The sequence below is a fragment of the Pelobates fuscus genome, chromosome 6 (genome assembly GCF_036172605.1).
Source record: "Pelobates fuscus isolate aPelFus1 chromosome 6, aPelFus1.pri, whole genome shotgun sequence".
NCBI lineage: Eukaryota > Metazoa > Chordata > Amphibia > Anura > Pelobatidae > Pelobates > Pelobates fuscus.
The window spans coordinates 262,247,410-262,263,329 of NC_086322.1; the positions used below are offsets into that span (position 1 = coordinate 262,247,410).

At 40.5% G+C, this 15,920-nt stretch overlaps 1 protein-coding gene across 2 annotated transcripts; it reads right to left on the reverse strand.

Annotated features, from left to right (window-relative positions):
* Positions 1-5,134: 5,134 nt before the first annotated feature.
* NHERF1 (NHERF family PDZ scaffold protein 1) lies at positions 5,135-15,625 on the reverse strand. Of its 2 annotated transcripts, none has more exons than XM_063459061.1 (7): positions 15,271-15,625; positions 14,965-15,000; positions 13,654-13,812; positions 10,587-10,740; positions 6,356-6,396; positions 6,186-6,278; positions 5,135-5,767 (listed from the first exon to the last, which is right to left on the reverse strand). In XM_063459061.1, the coding sequence occupies exons 1-7, from the start codon at positions 15,580-15,582 to the stop codon at positions 5,591-5,593; spliced, it is 972 nt and encodes a 323-aa protein (XP_063315131.1). In that variant the 5' UTR covers positions 15,583-15,625; the 3' UTR covers positions 5,135-5,590. The 2 variants fall into 2 exon arrangements, with proteins under 2 accessions (XP_063315131.1, XP_063315130.1); XM_063459060.1 differs by having other exon boundaries at positions 13,654-13,815.
* Positions 15,626-15,920: the final 295 nt, after the last annotated feature.

The window sequence follows — 15,920 nt, forward strand, 5'->3', positions numbered from 1 at the left end:
GAGTGCCCTGAGGGTGCCCCCACCCTCAGGGACCCCCTCCCGCCCGGCTCTGGAAAGGGGAAAAGGGTTAAAACTTACCTTTTTCCAGCGCTGGGCGGAGAGCTCTCCTCCTCCTCTCCGCCTCCGTTCCTCCCCGTCGGCTGAATGCGCACGCGCGGCAAGAGCTGCGCGCGCATTCAGCCGGTCGCATAGGAAAGCATTCATAATGCTTTCCTATGGACGCTTGCGTGCTCTCACTGTGATTTTCACAGTGAGAATCACGCAAGCGCCTCTAGCGGCTGTCAGTGAGACAGCCACTAGAGGAAAAAGGGGAAGGCTTAACTAATTGATAAACATAGCAGTTTCTCTGAAACTGCTATGTTTATAAAAAAATTAGTTAACCCTAGCTGGACCTGGCACCCAGACCACTTCATTAAGCTGAAGTGGTCTGGGTGCCTAGAGTGGTCCTTTAAGCATTTGATAAAGTGATATCCAGCAGATAACATATGTATGATAAACTGCACATGTTTCGAAAATAAAAACAAGATCTAAAGAAAAGATAGACCAAGCTTCCACAGCTAGTTTTGTACGAATATTGACAATCATATAAAAACTCACCATATTATACTAGTTGACTCAGCTTGAAGTTATCGCCAATGCCACATTCAAAAGTCATAACTGTAGGAAAGTAATTTGTACAGCAGTGTAGAAAACACAAATGAGGCCTATTCTGTTTTTTTTACATAAGCTAGAAATTTGGGAAGCTATCTTGTGCTTAGCCTCAATGTGGGTTCAATAAGTGATCGATATATTAACTAACTCGAATATAACCGATGCTAGGCTTTCTAATGCAAACTAAAATAAGGCAAACGAAAGGTAGAACAGCTAAAACGCAAATACAAAAAAAACAGCTGTCTTAGCTGTTCAGGTAAGCCTTAGACAGGAGATACCAACAAGTCATCTTATGCTCAAGCAAGGGATGGTGTAATGTTTGCAATGTTAATATCATGAGTAAAGTAGCAGACTCTAGAATAGACTGCATTGATAGTGTATAATTCATGCTGCTATAATGGCAGACTTCTGACTGCTAATGTAATGAAAAAGAAAAGTAAAAATAACATTGGGTGCTGTGTATGTGTGTATAACTGGTATAACCTAACCTGTTGTAGAAGACAGGTTGCAAACGGAGAAAGCCACATAAAGTTTACACTGGGAAAGAAGGGGTTTGCATAGGTTTCCCACATGAACACTGCAATGTTTGCAAGTTATAAGATATACCCAAATAAATAAAAAAATAAAAGTTTTATAATTAAATGAATGCATGTTTTCATTAGGATATATACAGCAATTGTTTTTTTGTTTTTTTTAGGCAGTGGAGTGTCCTTTTAAGAAAACAAACTTAGTGACACCGTAGGCACAATAATACATCTCGCTGAATTAGTCATGATGCCCGGAGTCCTTTGGTCCATTCGGTGTTAAAAGGGACAATGGTGCCTTGACACCCACAACACAGCCTCTACTGGTCGTATGGCCAATATTACACGTATCCTAGCTCTCAGCCAATCACAGCTGCCAAATGCTGCTCAAGCGAATGCTTCCTCATTTGCCAAATCAGCACAGAGGGATGAGTTGCTGGGCATTTTAGCATTAAAACATTTATTTAAAGACTGAAAGGGGATGGTGGCATCAGGGATTCCAGACACTACAAGCACTTCAACAAGATTAAGCAGTTACCGAGTCTATAGTGTCCCTTTAAAACCCAATGCTTTTCTGAAGGAGTTGGCTTTAGCACCATTGCTCTACTAAAGCATTGTACTGAATCAAATTGCTGAGCTATACTGTATATTCATATTGCCCTAACAGTGGCACAAGACAATTTACACATTGGCTTTATATAAACTGAAAAACAGATAGTGTGAAATATTTTTTTTGCACTACCAAAAATCAAGACCCATCTTCACATTCAAACATGTCTGACTGTAAAGGAATGCATAACCTCCCTGGATCCTTTAGAACTAGTCTGATAAAGGTACTGTCCATGTCCAGGTTGAAGAGTCTGAATGTCAGAGTTTGCTCTAGATAGGCACTTGTTCATTGTCTGGTTGTTCAGTTGACTCAACCAGTGAATAGACTATTATTGGCATCAGGCTACTCCTGGTCAAGAATGGAAGCAGTGCAGCTGTTTAAAAGGACCCAGGTAAAGGTCAGTGTTGTGATTCTTAAAGTAAGAGAGGCCAAAGCACTTTATTAGGAACCACAACATCAATGTTTCAACCCCAAAAGGGGTCAAAACGTTGCTGGTGTGGTTACTAATAAAGTGCCTGTCATGAACCAAGGAGGGCCTGGACCTCTCTTACTTTACTAATGTTTGGAAATCTGGTGTTTGATTCCGGCTCAGCAAGCACCCTGGCTCAGATTTGTGGGAGTGAGTGCAGTTCCACATATAGTATTCAAGTGGTGTGATTCTTGTGAAAGCAAGGTATATTTATAAGCCTGGAACCAGATAATCAAGTACGTCAGTTAATGGCTGAGAAGGAGAGCACCTTGGTCTTCCAGCTACTGCAAATGCAGTTTTAGGATCATTACAGGTATACTTGCCACATTTTGTATATTTTATAAGCATTAACAATTTAATGTATTAAACAGGTTTCAGTTCTGCCTAATCCTTCCATTAAGAGTCTTTGTAAAACATGCTAGAATAGGGATAGGAGTGAATGTAAGCAATATTTGTTAACAATTAGTTTCCAAGTTTAGAATTCCTAGTTTCTGTTGTGCCTGAACAGGATAAAAATCTAGCCGCATTTCCATTTCGTATGGTAATCAATAAATTCAGGGTAATAAGCCAGTCCGTATATCTGCTTTTCCTCATTCAATTCACTGTTAAACAGCTAGTCACTGCAGGGTGAACAGTCAAGAACACCGTTAATCATTTCAAGCACAAATAGTTGATTTTGGGGGGGAAAAGTTAAGTTGTCCAAGTCTACCATTGCAAGTACAATTTTCCCATTTAGAGATTTAAAAAAAAAAAAGTTATGTTCACCTACATAGCACAACAACATCTGTTACTGTTCTCAAACATTTTCATTAAGAGTATTCCAGATAAAAGCTAGAGTCATTTATTTACAGTAAGCACCAATAGTGTTTGTTTGGAGAAAGCAGATGGTATAGGTTATGACTGCTTAATTTCAGCAGAAGGGAGGCAATAGTTAATTTAACAGATCCACTCCTTCAACTTCAGGGAGTTTCTAAACACGTTCAAAATTATAAATTACACAATTTGTAGAGATCACAGTAAAACAGTATTTTGTAAAAAGTTGTGTTACAACATCTTTCAAAAGTTCAATACCATAGAAGATGCCAGTATTGCATTCTGAAATAGTTTGAAGACTAAGGGACCAAGTGGCAACACTTCAAAGAGGATCACCACTTTTGATACTGCAAAGATTACAGGCAGTCTCATTACTTCTTTAGATACATGCCCAAGAATGCAGAACAAAACTCACGCACATTTGTCAACTGACCAATATATTAATGGAAGTTCTAATAGAATTTTTAAAGTTATATCTATTTGGCCATCTAGAAAAGACACATTTCAGCTCCAGATGTCAGTGAAGATTGCAGTTTAATATAGAAATACAGTGGACTGGTTGCCTTTGACTTTTGCCCTAGTGCAGAGGTTCCCAATTATTTTTCCCTGTGGAACCCTTTGACATAGTATACCAACATCGTTAAACTCCTGGAAAAAAGAAAGATTGTGCCGTAGCACAAACCTTTTAATAAGTGGCTTTATCATTTTCAAATTAGTCTGATACTCCTGAAGCTTTCGCTTAAGAAAGGCAATGTCTTTATCTTTGTACTCTGCGTGGTTTTGCTCAAAATGACAACATAATTTAGCAGGTGCTAAAGAACTTTTTGGCATTATTTTATTGCAAACTAAGCATTGTGCTTGAGGTATATTTGTCACTCGTGAATCCAAATTTTAAGTAGTTGTCATATTTTCCTTCGTTTGAAAAGATTGGGTAGCATTGTGTGCTTTTCTCTTTGACTTGTTCCGTGTCTTTGAGGAATAGTAGATTCAACTATTTTCGACTTGTTTTCCTGATTTCCTGTTGTATCGTCTCAGTTTCTAAAATTGTCAAACAATTAGTAGTAATGTTTCTCTTGCTAGTTCCTAGTTTTAACCAGTTTTCCAAAATCATCGGGTTCATTAAAAACCCAAACACTACTCTAACCTGAAAAAAAAAAAATAAGATCTCACTACCTGACTGCAATGGATGCTGTTTTTATAATTCTCTTAGAAAGAACTTAATGTAAGGATTTTGAATCAGTCTGGGAGCAAAGAGATTAGAATATCTACCTGACTGCAAAGGATGCCTTTTTTATAAAGCTCTTAGAAATGAACATAAATAAAAAGTAAAAAAAATTGCAAATTGCCAAAATGTTACTCTCATTTCACTCTTGCAATTATTTGGTAGTTAAAAGAAATTGCAGCTACTCCCATGAACATTAACTATGCAAGCAAGCCTCAATTCAACCAAAAGTCAAACCCCAGCTCTTGTGAGAGAGGAATGGGAGAATATGGAAGGAGAGTAAAATACAGTGAGGAAGGAATCCTGGGAGGGGAATTTAGGAATACTAGGCTGGGAGGATTTCTTGCCTTAAATGATGCTGGGCAAGCAGACACCAGATAGAAATGCATAAGTGTGTAGCAATCTTGCAATCTCATAAAATCGCAGCTGCGCAATCTGCTGTTACCGACCTTACAGGAGCAGCAGCCATCTGGGATGGGGCAATTCATGGCGGATCCCCAATTATGTTCTCGCGGAACACTACGGTTCTGCGGAACACCAATTGGGAAACTGCCCTATTGGCTTGAAAAGGGCTTTATTTCACACCTATTTGTTTTTTTCATCCTTAAATTGCTGGGACCACAGTATGGTCTAACCAAGCAAAGAAAAAGGCTAATTGCAGGAAAATAAGCATGTGGGATGTGAATGTTCCACTTAAAGGCTAGCTGCAGTACAAGTGTATTCACTGTGGAAAAGTGTTAAAAATACCAAAAACGTTTACAAAGTTCTTGCAAACGTCAAATATATGGATGCTCTTAAATATAAAACAAAAAGAGTATAAAACAGACTAAATGACAAGGCAATGGTTAAAAGTAGAGAAAATGTATTTAGCTAAATAGCAAAATATCTAGTTATAATCTCCCCCCCAAAAAAGTGAACATCAGCAGGAAATTACTTGCATTCATTAGATCATTTCAGAGCAGTTTTTTGTGTACCAACACAGAGGTGTAAGGCCAGTCACTAAGCTTCAGGAAGCACCAGCTCCATTTGTAGAACACATGTTAATACAATGGACATCTTTTCAAGCCAAGTGCCAAAAATCAGACTGATACAGCATTCGAGTCCAGGTGCTTTTAACATCCGGACACCAGGACGGATTCACAGACTAACCAGGATTATGTATTAACCCAACAGCTGGTGATGGACAACAACCCCCCAAAAAAGAGGGGCAAAGTACAATGTGGTGGCAGCAGTATGGGAAAAGCTGGACACTGGGAATGGTGACGATTAGTGCAATGAGTTCTTTGACATGTTTCTTCTGCTCACAAGCTACTAAACACCTCTTTTCTCTTGTTCCAGTCCATAGGTGGTGCTTTTTTCTGTGAGCGTTTTTGGTGAGCACGCTCCTTTGCTACAGCCAGTGACATATTCAGGTCTAGAAGTGGATCAACTGAGGCCTCTGTACTCAACGTACGCTTGGGAGAAGAATCTTGCACATCCTGAAAAGAAAACCAATTTATCATATCACAAAATAATTAAAGCTGCAATTAAACTCCCAAGCAGTGACAGCCATGCCCTACACAGATAATTTCCAAAACCATCTTCTCAAACTACACATTAATAGTCTAACTTTTCACTGCAATGGTGTTGGGCTGAAAAGGAGCACTGTAAGCACCAACGGGTCCAGGGATGTGTAACTACTTAAGGGACATTGTAGTCACCAGAACAACTTTAGGTTAATGAAGCAGTTTTGGTGTATAGATTATGCCCTTTCAGTCTCACTGCCAACTAGGAGTTAAATCCCTTTGTTTATGCAGCCCTCCCTGCATGTGGGGCCTCCTAAGCACTTCCTGTAAAGAGTCATCTAATGTTTAGGCTTCCTTTATTGCAAGACATTTAACACTTGTGCTACATTACCTTAGGTGTGTCCTCTGTGGGTGTTAAAACCTCAGGCTCGTAGACAGGGGAAGAAAGTGTGACTTCATTCTCCTGTTCATCTTCCTTGACATTCTACAGAGATAAGTGTATAATTAATACATTTTCCATAAACCCAGTCAATTGTAGTAAATGTAAAAAAAAAAAGTTACCTTTTCGAAGCTCCCATTGACAATTTTCTCAGGCAAAGGTCCTGTGGAAAACAAAAGCCATTTAATACCAAGTAAAAAGCACATAACTGGAAGCTTTTCTTGCAAATATCAGTTACCCAGACCACTTCATATTAATGAAGTGATCTGGGTGCACAATCCTTTTGACCCTGCAATTCACTTTTTTTTGAGAAACTGAATGGTTTACATCCACACTTTTTTATGAGGAAGTTCTACGGGGAGCTCTTCTCTGATCCTCCTCCTCCTCTCCTCCCATTCGTCTGAATGCGCACGTGCGGCAAGAGCTGCGCGCATTCAGCCGGTCTCATAGGAAAGCATTTACAATGCTTTCCTATGGACGCTTGCGTGCTCTCACTGTGATTTTCACAGTGAGAATCACGCAAGCGCCTCTAGCGGCTGTCAGTGAGACAGCCACTAGAGGTTTTGAGGGCTGGATTAACCCATTTATAAACATAGCAATTTCTCTGAAACTGCTATGTTTATAAAAAAATGGGTTAACCCTAGCTGGACCTGGCACCCAGACCACTTCATTAAGCTGAAGTGGTCCAGGTGCCTAGATTGGTCCTTTAATTTACATTTATTTAACTTTAATGAACAAGCATGACAGCCAGAACAACCTTAAATGGGGAACAACTTTTGCTAGGTTGCAAATATGTAGTTAGCAAGTGTATAGTGTTGCATTTTAGGTCAAACTTACTACAGACAATTAGCTTTTACATGGGTGTTCTTTACTTTCTGGTTTTGCCACATCATTTTAGGCAAACTACACACTTCTAGTTTTACACTAAATGAATCATGTATCATGATCTCACGAGTATGCAAAATACACACATCAACATGGTAAAAGCTAGCCAAGTAGCATTTGTTCAGTGTTCTACCAAGGAACAGATTCCATTTTACAGTTTCCAAGGATTGTGGGAGAGTACCAAGAGGAAACCAAATTCTTGCACAGGCTCCCAACTTTAAGAACTCTATGACAGATCGGACTATTCTTTCTGACCTTTGGCACACATTGCTGCACAAGAGTCAAAGCAGCTTAACAGCAGATGCTTCAAGCCTTTGTTAAAGCCGTCTCATTAGAACCCTTTTCTTGGAAATGGATTCCACAAAAACTGGAATATAGAATGTTGCACTGAAAAAGAAAGTGAATCACTTGAGGGGATTAGCATTTGTTTCCACAGTAACTGGGGGAATGGCCACTGGAAGTTTAGCATTAATCAGTCTCAAAATACAAGCGTTAAGCAGGCAAGATTTAAGTGGACTTTGCTCAAAAGTACAAACTGTACCTTTTTCTACACTGGAGTCATTTTAAAGATCTGACCTCCAAGTACTACTTAAATGTATACTAAAGGCACCATAACTTTATTGCAATCCATTTATGGTGCAAGTAGGTTCCGTCACAGTAATACCTAAATGAGTTAAGCTATTAAAAAGCTTTAATCCTAAATTCTTGAGATGGTACTACTGCCCCTCAGCTTACTCTGATGGTCCAAGGTTGCAGTCAGGAGCCTTAGCTGATACTGTATCAGCAGTTCCTGGTCTGACAGCTCACTAGCTCCCCTCTCAGAAAACCAAGTAAAAAAGGCATCTTTAATGGGAAGGCAGTGATGGGCTGCACCTGATTGAAATTTAGATTTCTCCATGTGTTAAGCAGCATTATCCACACATGGCATGCTTAGAGAACTACAAAGGGAGAGGGAACCAAATCCAGACAGACCAGGAAAAGAAAAAGGAGCAGAAAGCCTGCTTTGTTGTATCAGGAACAGCATCTTAAATTCACCGAGACTACATAAACGATGAAAGTGGTATAGTGTAGCAGCACCGTCCTTTTAGCCCTGCAATGTAAAATATTGCAGTTATTTTTAGCAACAGCAAAGTGTACATTGCAAGGTAAATCCACCTCTAGTGGCTATCAGCCTGTCAGTCACTAGTGACACATCTGCTACACTGACCGAGTAAAACACTCATGTAACATTGAAAAATACAGTTCTTTCCTTCAGAGATTACATTCATTAGGACCCCAATACTAATTAAGCATCCAAAAAATTATGCAAACTTTTAACCTTCAACAATTCTCTAATAACTTCAGAAGGTAGACACTTCAATCCCTAGAACCACTATAGCATTTCTGGGACATATAGCCTGTCCCTGCAGGCTGAGCAATGTAACCATTGCATGTTATGAGAGAAGTTAAAGCGAATCCAGTTTTTTTTAACCCCACCTCCGACTCCACTACATCCAGTTGTACCCCTAGTCGCTCCCAAATGCCTCTAACCCCCCATATCTACCCATTTCTGCATTGTTATTTTGTGCCCTAACCTACGTCCTGGGTGCTGACATCTTTGTGTGGCTAGATGAAGTTCCTGTGGGACATGTCATCTGCCCACACTAGATAGCGCTGTGAAATTCCTGTGCATGCCCAGTTAAACACTTGGGCATGCGAACAGGAATTTCATCTTTTTGTCATAAAGACGAATAAATGAATAGAAATGTCAAACGAATGAACAAAGACCTCTTCGTTTGGTCAATTTGTTACAAGGAGGAAGCTACCGGCACACAGCTCCCTCCTTGTAATATGTAAAACTAGACACACAAATGGGGTGGACATAGTGACCTCTCACAGCCCCCATCCCCCTGAGCAGCAGGTGAGTGCCCTAAATAGGGGTAGCCTTTAGCAGACATGCCCTACTCACGATATCAGTATTTTGGTAGATGGCCCCGATACCGTGGGAATTAGGGAGTTATCTACTATGCTGCAAGAAGCAGCCGCGGCACGAATTGAAATTTTCATTATAATGAAATTACAAACTGACCTAAAAGTACTGAATTGCATCCTAACATGAATGAACGAACTGCTCATTCTGTTAGGACAAAATTCTGTAGTTTCGCCAACGTCCTGTCTAAATGACAGGACGTTCGGGAATACTGACAGGAAGCATTGAGATATCACGGAGGAAAGGATGAGTATTGTGGGAAAGTGTCTGACCCACAGGAAACAGAGCACACTTTGCTACTCTGCTGGTCATAGATGGTCAAGCGTAGGAAACCTCCATAAGACAAAATAGTCCCTACTTTGCCCTAGTTTTCTCTAAAACAAAAGATAAAGGAATGAACAGATCCTGACAGAGGGAGAAGAGGAATTCAAGACGGACAAGTTGGGCATGACAGTGCCGCTTTAATTTACACAACTCCATTGGGCCACCTCTCGTGGCTGTCACTGCAGCAACCACTAGAGGAACTTCCTGAGTGCAGTCCCACTCATGTGCAGTACTAAAGAATGAGTACTAATGCATGCACTTTTATAACAGAAGTGCTGTTGAGACAAGTATTTTATTACTTCTACTGCAATCACCAGTATCGTTTACAGCTTTAGTTTACAGGGGAGATGGAATGAGGAACTTTTACTTTCAGAGAAGAGAGTTCTGCTTTACTAGGATATATGCTGCGTGGTGAGTAAACACCCATTTGGAATACTGCCAAGGATAGCCAGTGACCTTTAAGATATGTTGAATACATAGGCAGTATGGGAGGCAAATGCACTAAGTGGTAAAATGAAACCAAGATTTCCTGTACAGATACAAATAGCATTCCGATTTGCCAATTTGTATTCCTATATATAAGCTAAATAATCTATGTTGGTGGAAAAAAGCTCCAACAAGTTAAACCTTGAAGCACATTTGATCCTGTTTATCAAAAAGGCAAAATACATTGCAGCCATTTTCAATTATGCACCAAAAGGGAAACAAATCCCTCCGGACTGCATTAAAGCAGTCAGGATTTCTTCTTGAATCAAAAACCAGTTTACATACATATAAATTATATCCTTGAAAATTCTGTTTATGCAAATAAAGTAGAAAAGCTTTTTTTTATCTATAGACTGTGCAATTTTCTGCCTAAAGCAGTTCTGATCATTCTGGTTCTTCCTGTAAATGAGACTTTCCTCTGCAAGTTAAGACATCTTTACCAGTTTCGATAGGTGATCTCATGTCTTGTATATTCCTGCTAGTGCATATGTTAGCACCTAAGCTTGGTCTGACCCTGTATATGTGTAGGGCCATCATATACCCTCCAAGGGCCCTTCTAAACCAAACAAATCCAGTTTTTCTAGCATCTGCATAACTAGTGTTTTCCATCCCCTATGGTAGTTTTGTAGCTTACTGCTGCAATATCCTTTAGAACTAGTGATTCTACAAGACAGCCTTGAGAGGTTCACCTTGCAGGTGCTCTCTTCCAGGTGTTACACCACATTCTTTGAAGAACAAGTCAGTCTCTGGATCCACAACAAGCAGAGTAGTTTCGTCTCCTCCTGACTTTATGGAGCTCACCACGTCGCTGTGCAGTTTTCCAATCATGCTGACTCCGTTGACCTGCAAGTTAAACCATGACATCAGTGCAACAGAACTAATTTGTGCAAAAGACAAAATATAAACAGTCCACATTAGTTAAGCTGCCAAGTGTGAAGCATTTTCAACAGAAGTTGCCAAACTGGATTATCACCAATACTGCACTAACAGATGGGGGAATTCCCATCAAGCTACACCAAATAAAAGGGACACTTAAGGGACCTTAAGATTGCACATCTGTAGTTGGAATGCCTGTTGTAAATATGACAAACTGCTGGTTAGAGTTTAAGGAATTCTCGAGTTACCAAGCAGAAAGCAAAAAGATTAGTAATCTATAAAACCATTAATTTTTCTGCTAGAGAAGGTATTAACCTTTGTCAGAATTAAAAATGCAAATGCATATCCTAAACAATCGGGCTTCAATCCACTAGCTATAATAGTACAGATTGTGCCAGGTTATATCACACCTCTAGCTAACCGACTTAGGCAGCCCAGAATGCTATGTCAGACTGCCCAGTGTGACTTTTGTACACAAAAAATATAGCATGCTCATGATTGACGCAAGCAGGTAGTGCTGTGAACACCAATTAAAGTGACACCTGTAAGCTAGTGCATGCTGCTCATGCGCATACAGTCCCATACTCTGCTTGTATAATCCAGACTTTGTTTTGCTCTACCTAAACAATTTTGTTCAGCCCTCCCTGCCTTCTAATCCTGAACTCAAAATTCCCCAGAGCAGCCCTCCATATCTCCCCACTGTCCAGCCTTACATCACTGCTTAGACTTCAGTGGTGGAGAAGCATTTGATTAGATCTAGGAGCAAAACGTTATAACAGCATGACAAAGAAGTAGGTGAGAAAGCTTTAGGGAGAACTGTCCATGGCTCAGTTTCAAGTCTTAGGCATTAGTTTTGTTTTTGAAACTTGTTTGACATTAGTTAACTCATGTAAAATTAACATTGGTAATTATCAGGAAGGAAGCAATTAAAGCAGCTCTGTACTCTTACAAAGAGCACATTGCTCTTGAAATTGGCACTTTAATAAGGTGTGGATATGGGAACAATGTTAACCCCCCTAACAAGCTTAGTCAGGGTGAAGTGCTCCTTTAACATCCCCTGTTTTATAAGTGTCTCTAGCTGCCGTCAAAACCCTAGAGGCAGTTTTAGGCTAAAAAGAAAAAAGGTACAGTTTTCATGTTCAGTTAAAGAGCTACTCCAAGCCCCATGATCACTTCTGTGACTTGAGGTTGTCATGGTGCATGGAGTCTATGGGAAGCTTTTTATTGAAATTCTAACTCCACCTCCAACAGCGTCACTGGTGAGTCAGACAACCTGGAATATGATCTTTAGGCTGTCTGTTAAAGTGACACTATAGTCAGCAGAACAACTTTATCTTAATGAAGTGCATAGACCATGCCCATGCAGTCTCACTGCTCAATTGCCTACAATTTAGGAGTTAAATCAGTTTGTTTATACAATTCTACTCACAAACTCCTGCTTGTGGCTTGAACAGCCTTTCTAAACACTTCCTGTAAAGAGTCATCTAATGTTCACACTTCATCTATTTTAAGTTCTGTTTAACTTTGAATTTCTCATCACCTGCTCTGTTAATGGCTTGCAAGACCCAGCAGGAGCCTCTTGTATGTAATTAAAGTTAAATTTACAAAGCATAAGATAGAAACCTTTAAGGTAAGTTGCATCAGATTGAAAATGAAATAATTTAGTTTTCATGACAGCGGTGTCAATTACAGCCAGTGGAGGTGTGGCTAGGGCTGCATAAACAAACAAAAGTGATTTAACTCCTAAATAGCAGAGAATTGGGCAGTAAAGCTACAGAGGCATTAAATATACAGTCAAACTGCTTCATTAAGCTAAAGTTGTTTTGGAGACTATAGTGTCCCTTTAAGTCTGCATATCCCTATACACAATATTGCTCCCACTCAGTCAATGGCCAGAAGGATAGACTTCCTACTTCTGCAGACAGGATGTCATCACTGACTATAGGCAAACTTCTGAGCCTGGAGGGACAAACGTAAGGGTAAAAACAAGTTTAAGTTACTGGGATAATGCTGGCATCAAAACCAATAGAGCAGGCTGTAACCCTTTTAGTACAAGTGGCAGTTGGCACATATGCACAGTAGAGCCTTAAGTTATTTTACAAGGTGTAGCAATCGATTGACCATGAACCATCCAGGTGATTTCTCAAAGCAAGTTATACATTAACTTACAATTCCCAAGAGAATTTAATATAGCCTGATGCTCTTCAGGGAAAAAACCTCTAAAGGACACAGAGTAAACAATCTTAAGCACTTTTTCTATGTTTCTCTATGAATTTAGAGGCTAAAATAGCCATTTCAGTAGAAATTAGCAGGATTATTACTTTCTTCTAAAAGCACCAAAGCTGCAAGACACTACCAGTAAGCCAACTGAGAGGACAGGCACACTAGTCTATAGATTGCCTCCTAAGGCTTAACACACATAGGTCTTATAAGTGTGCAGCTACACCAGAGGATTCTTTATTAGAAGGCTGACTGGTCAAGTCACTGGTGCTGCAGTAGCTGTAGATTGAGCTGCAGCTATTGTAAGCCAATTTGTCTTATACAATATCTGCACGTTTTCTTTGGAAGCATATTTCCTATTATCCAACACCATACATTTAGTTACAATTGTGTGTTCCTTTAAATGTAGTATTCTCCAATGCAATTGGCTCTATCTTGGTGCACCGGCTGGATTGCCAGAGTATTTGCATTGGGACAGTGAATTCACTTTTAGCAAAGCACAAGATGTCCTGTAGTCATGATAGAGCAGAACAGTTTGCATCTATTCTAATGAACAGAAAATACACATTTTATATTGTGACAAGCACAATAAAGATTTATGTTGTGTAGAGTGTATGACAGGCAAGTTAACGTATTTACATTAGACATTCTTTAAGATACCTCTATAATGCGGTCTTGGGGCAGGAGTCCAGCCTTTTCAGCAGGGGAGTCAGGGTCAATTGCTCTAACAAACTGTCCAGGCTGTGTTTTGTCACTGTGTAAGTTAAAGCCATATCCATTAGGCCCCTTCTTCATGGAACATAGTCGAGGACGTAGATCCTTCTAAATACAAGGAGAAGTTACCAAGTGATTAGGTCTGTGTTAGACAAGATTTCATACTCTGCAGTGAAAAGAGTGCCATCAAGCATACAAGACTCCTTAAATACAGCCGGCTTTAACTATAGCTCTAAAGTTGCCATTTAATCACAGCAATACCTTATGAGTGAAAACAGGAAGAGTGACATGACGGCAACCCATTTCAAAATAGTTTTCTTTAGGTGAATATAAAATCACACCCCTGTCTAGACGTGCCAAACCCCTGGCAGGGAATTTACTATGGACGATCCTGCGGTCTCCTTCATAGACCTCAGTGGTGTACCCTAATCTATGCGAGACTACAGCAGTGATATTGGTTCTTGGAGCTGAAAAGGACCCACTCGAAAAAGATGGCTGCGCCCATGAGGGTCTGGTTCAGGTAGGTAGGTAAGACTTCCTTTTACCCCCTTCCCCTGGCCACTTTCCCCCTGCAGCAATGTCACAGTCAGGGCACTTTGCAGAATTCTGCAGTTACCAGCAGGTGACATTTGCGTTAAAAGATCACACAATCCTTTCTTAGGAGCAAAATGTCGTTTGGTACTAGGACATAAGCAACAATGGGTCAGCAAATAAACTTTTGAATTTTGTTCTGCTTCATGAAGGTCAACACAAGAAATGAAGGAGCCAAACTTAAAATATTGGCTGAGAAGGGAAAGCATAGGCAAACAGTTCTACTCAAGTTATTAATGTACAGCGTAAAAGTGAGATTCTCCACAAGCCTCAGATTAAAAAAAAAAAGGGCTTGCCTGTTTATCAAACATTTTATACCTTATAAAATTCACCAAAGTGCCATGACCTGGCTGCGACTAACAGGACAAAGCAAGACCGTCAGAAGAAAACCTTGCCCCGCACTTCATACCTGCCAGCTTTAATTTTTATTATTAATTGAGCAACAGTTAACCACTAGCAATAAAGCAATTGAGCACCACAACAGTTCTTCGCCAAATGTCTGAGCATTCCAAGAAGTTTAATCCAAAGCCTATTGTGAGCTAATGGTTAGCCATTAACCCTTTGAGTGGCAGAATTACTCTGACTCCAGATTAGGTGGGCATTTATAAGACGAGACACAAGAATTCCACTTTACAAAAAAATTAAAAATAGTGTAAAGTGTCCTACCTTTTTAACTGCAGGTGTTTCCAAGAGTGCAGGAATCTAGTAAAAATAAAAAAGGGACACTTTTAGACCAGTAAAAAAAAAAAAAAAAAAAAAAAAAAATAAAAGCGCAAGACTTTTAAAGCAATATTTATGACAGAATATAAAGTTTTACATGATAAAGTCAGGCAGAACACACCCAGTGCACCACGTCACCTATAGACTTGCATGAAACAATTGTAACAGCCTCAGGGCTTGATTTCCGCTACTGGGAACCTCAAACAACCTGCTCTGATACACAGATTAGAAGAGAGGGCCCCACAGACTGACCTGGGCGTCACTGGCCGTGTTGTTATTATTGGTCGCCACTTCTGGCTCCTCTGCCGCTCTCTCCACTTCCAGAACCAGCTGTTCGGTGGAAGCCCGGATTCTGGCGACCACCTGCTGGTGTGGCAGCTCCCGCACGTTCTCCCCGCACACCCGGATTATGCGGTCGCCCGCTCGCAACCCTGCTTTATCTGCGGGGGAGTCGGGCTCCACCAGGCGGACGAACTGTCCCGGGCGACCCTTTTCGGTGTGAAGATGGAAACCATAGCCCGAGGGGCCTTTTTCCAACACGCAAGTTCTCTCCACAGTAGACATATCGCAGCGCTCACCTCCCCGAGCAGATTAAAACTTTGCGATCGGAAACGCTTTACTTATATTGTTCGCGGGCGGGCGTCGGGGCGACTGGCGACCTGGCGAGCCAATCCCGCAGCAAAGAGATAGCGCTGCGGCGCTCTGATTGGCCGCCGTGTTCTGAGCTTATAGGAATGACGTCAGAGTAGAACTGCACTCCCAGAATTAAGTTTAATCAGAGCGAACGCCGCATGTGACCTTAGTAAATAACACCCAGAAGGCGTGACCCGACCTGTCTAAATTATGACCCTCTACAAAAAACACGTTATTTTATTATGGCTCATATCTAATAATTCACTCCT

What these genes read in the sequence shown, in the direction of transcription:
- NHERF1 (XM_063459060.1), bottom strand. Translation starts at nt 15,582, where the DNA reads ATGTCTACTGTGGAGAGAACTTGCGTGTTGGAAAAAGGCCCCTCGGGC. An exon ending in AAACACCTGCAGTTAAAAAG is followed by an intron (nt 13,816 to 14,964) that starts GTAGGACACTTT and finishes CCTTGTATTTAG; the next exon opens with AAGGATCTACGTCCTCGACT. An exon ending in TGGAAGAGAGCACCTGCAAG is followed by an intron (nt 6,397 to 10,586) that starts GTGAACCTCTCA and finishes TGTTTTCCACAG; the next exon opens with GACCTTTGCCTGAGAAAATT.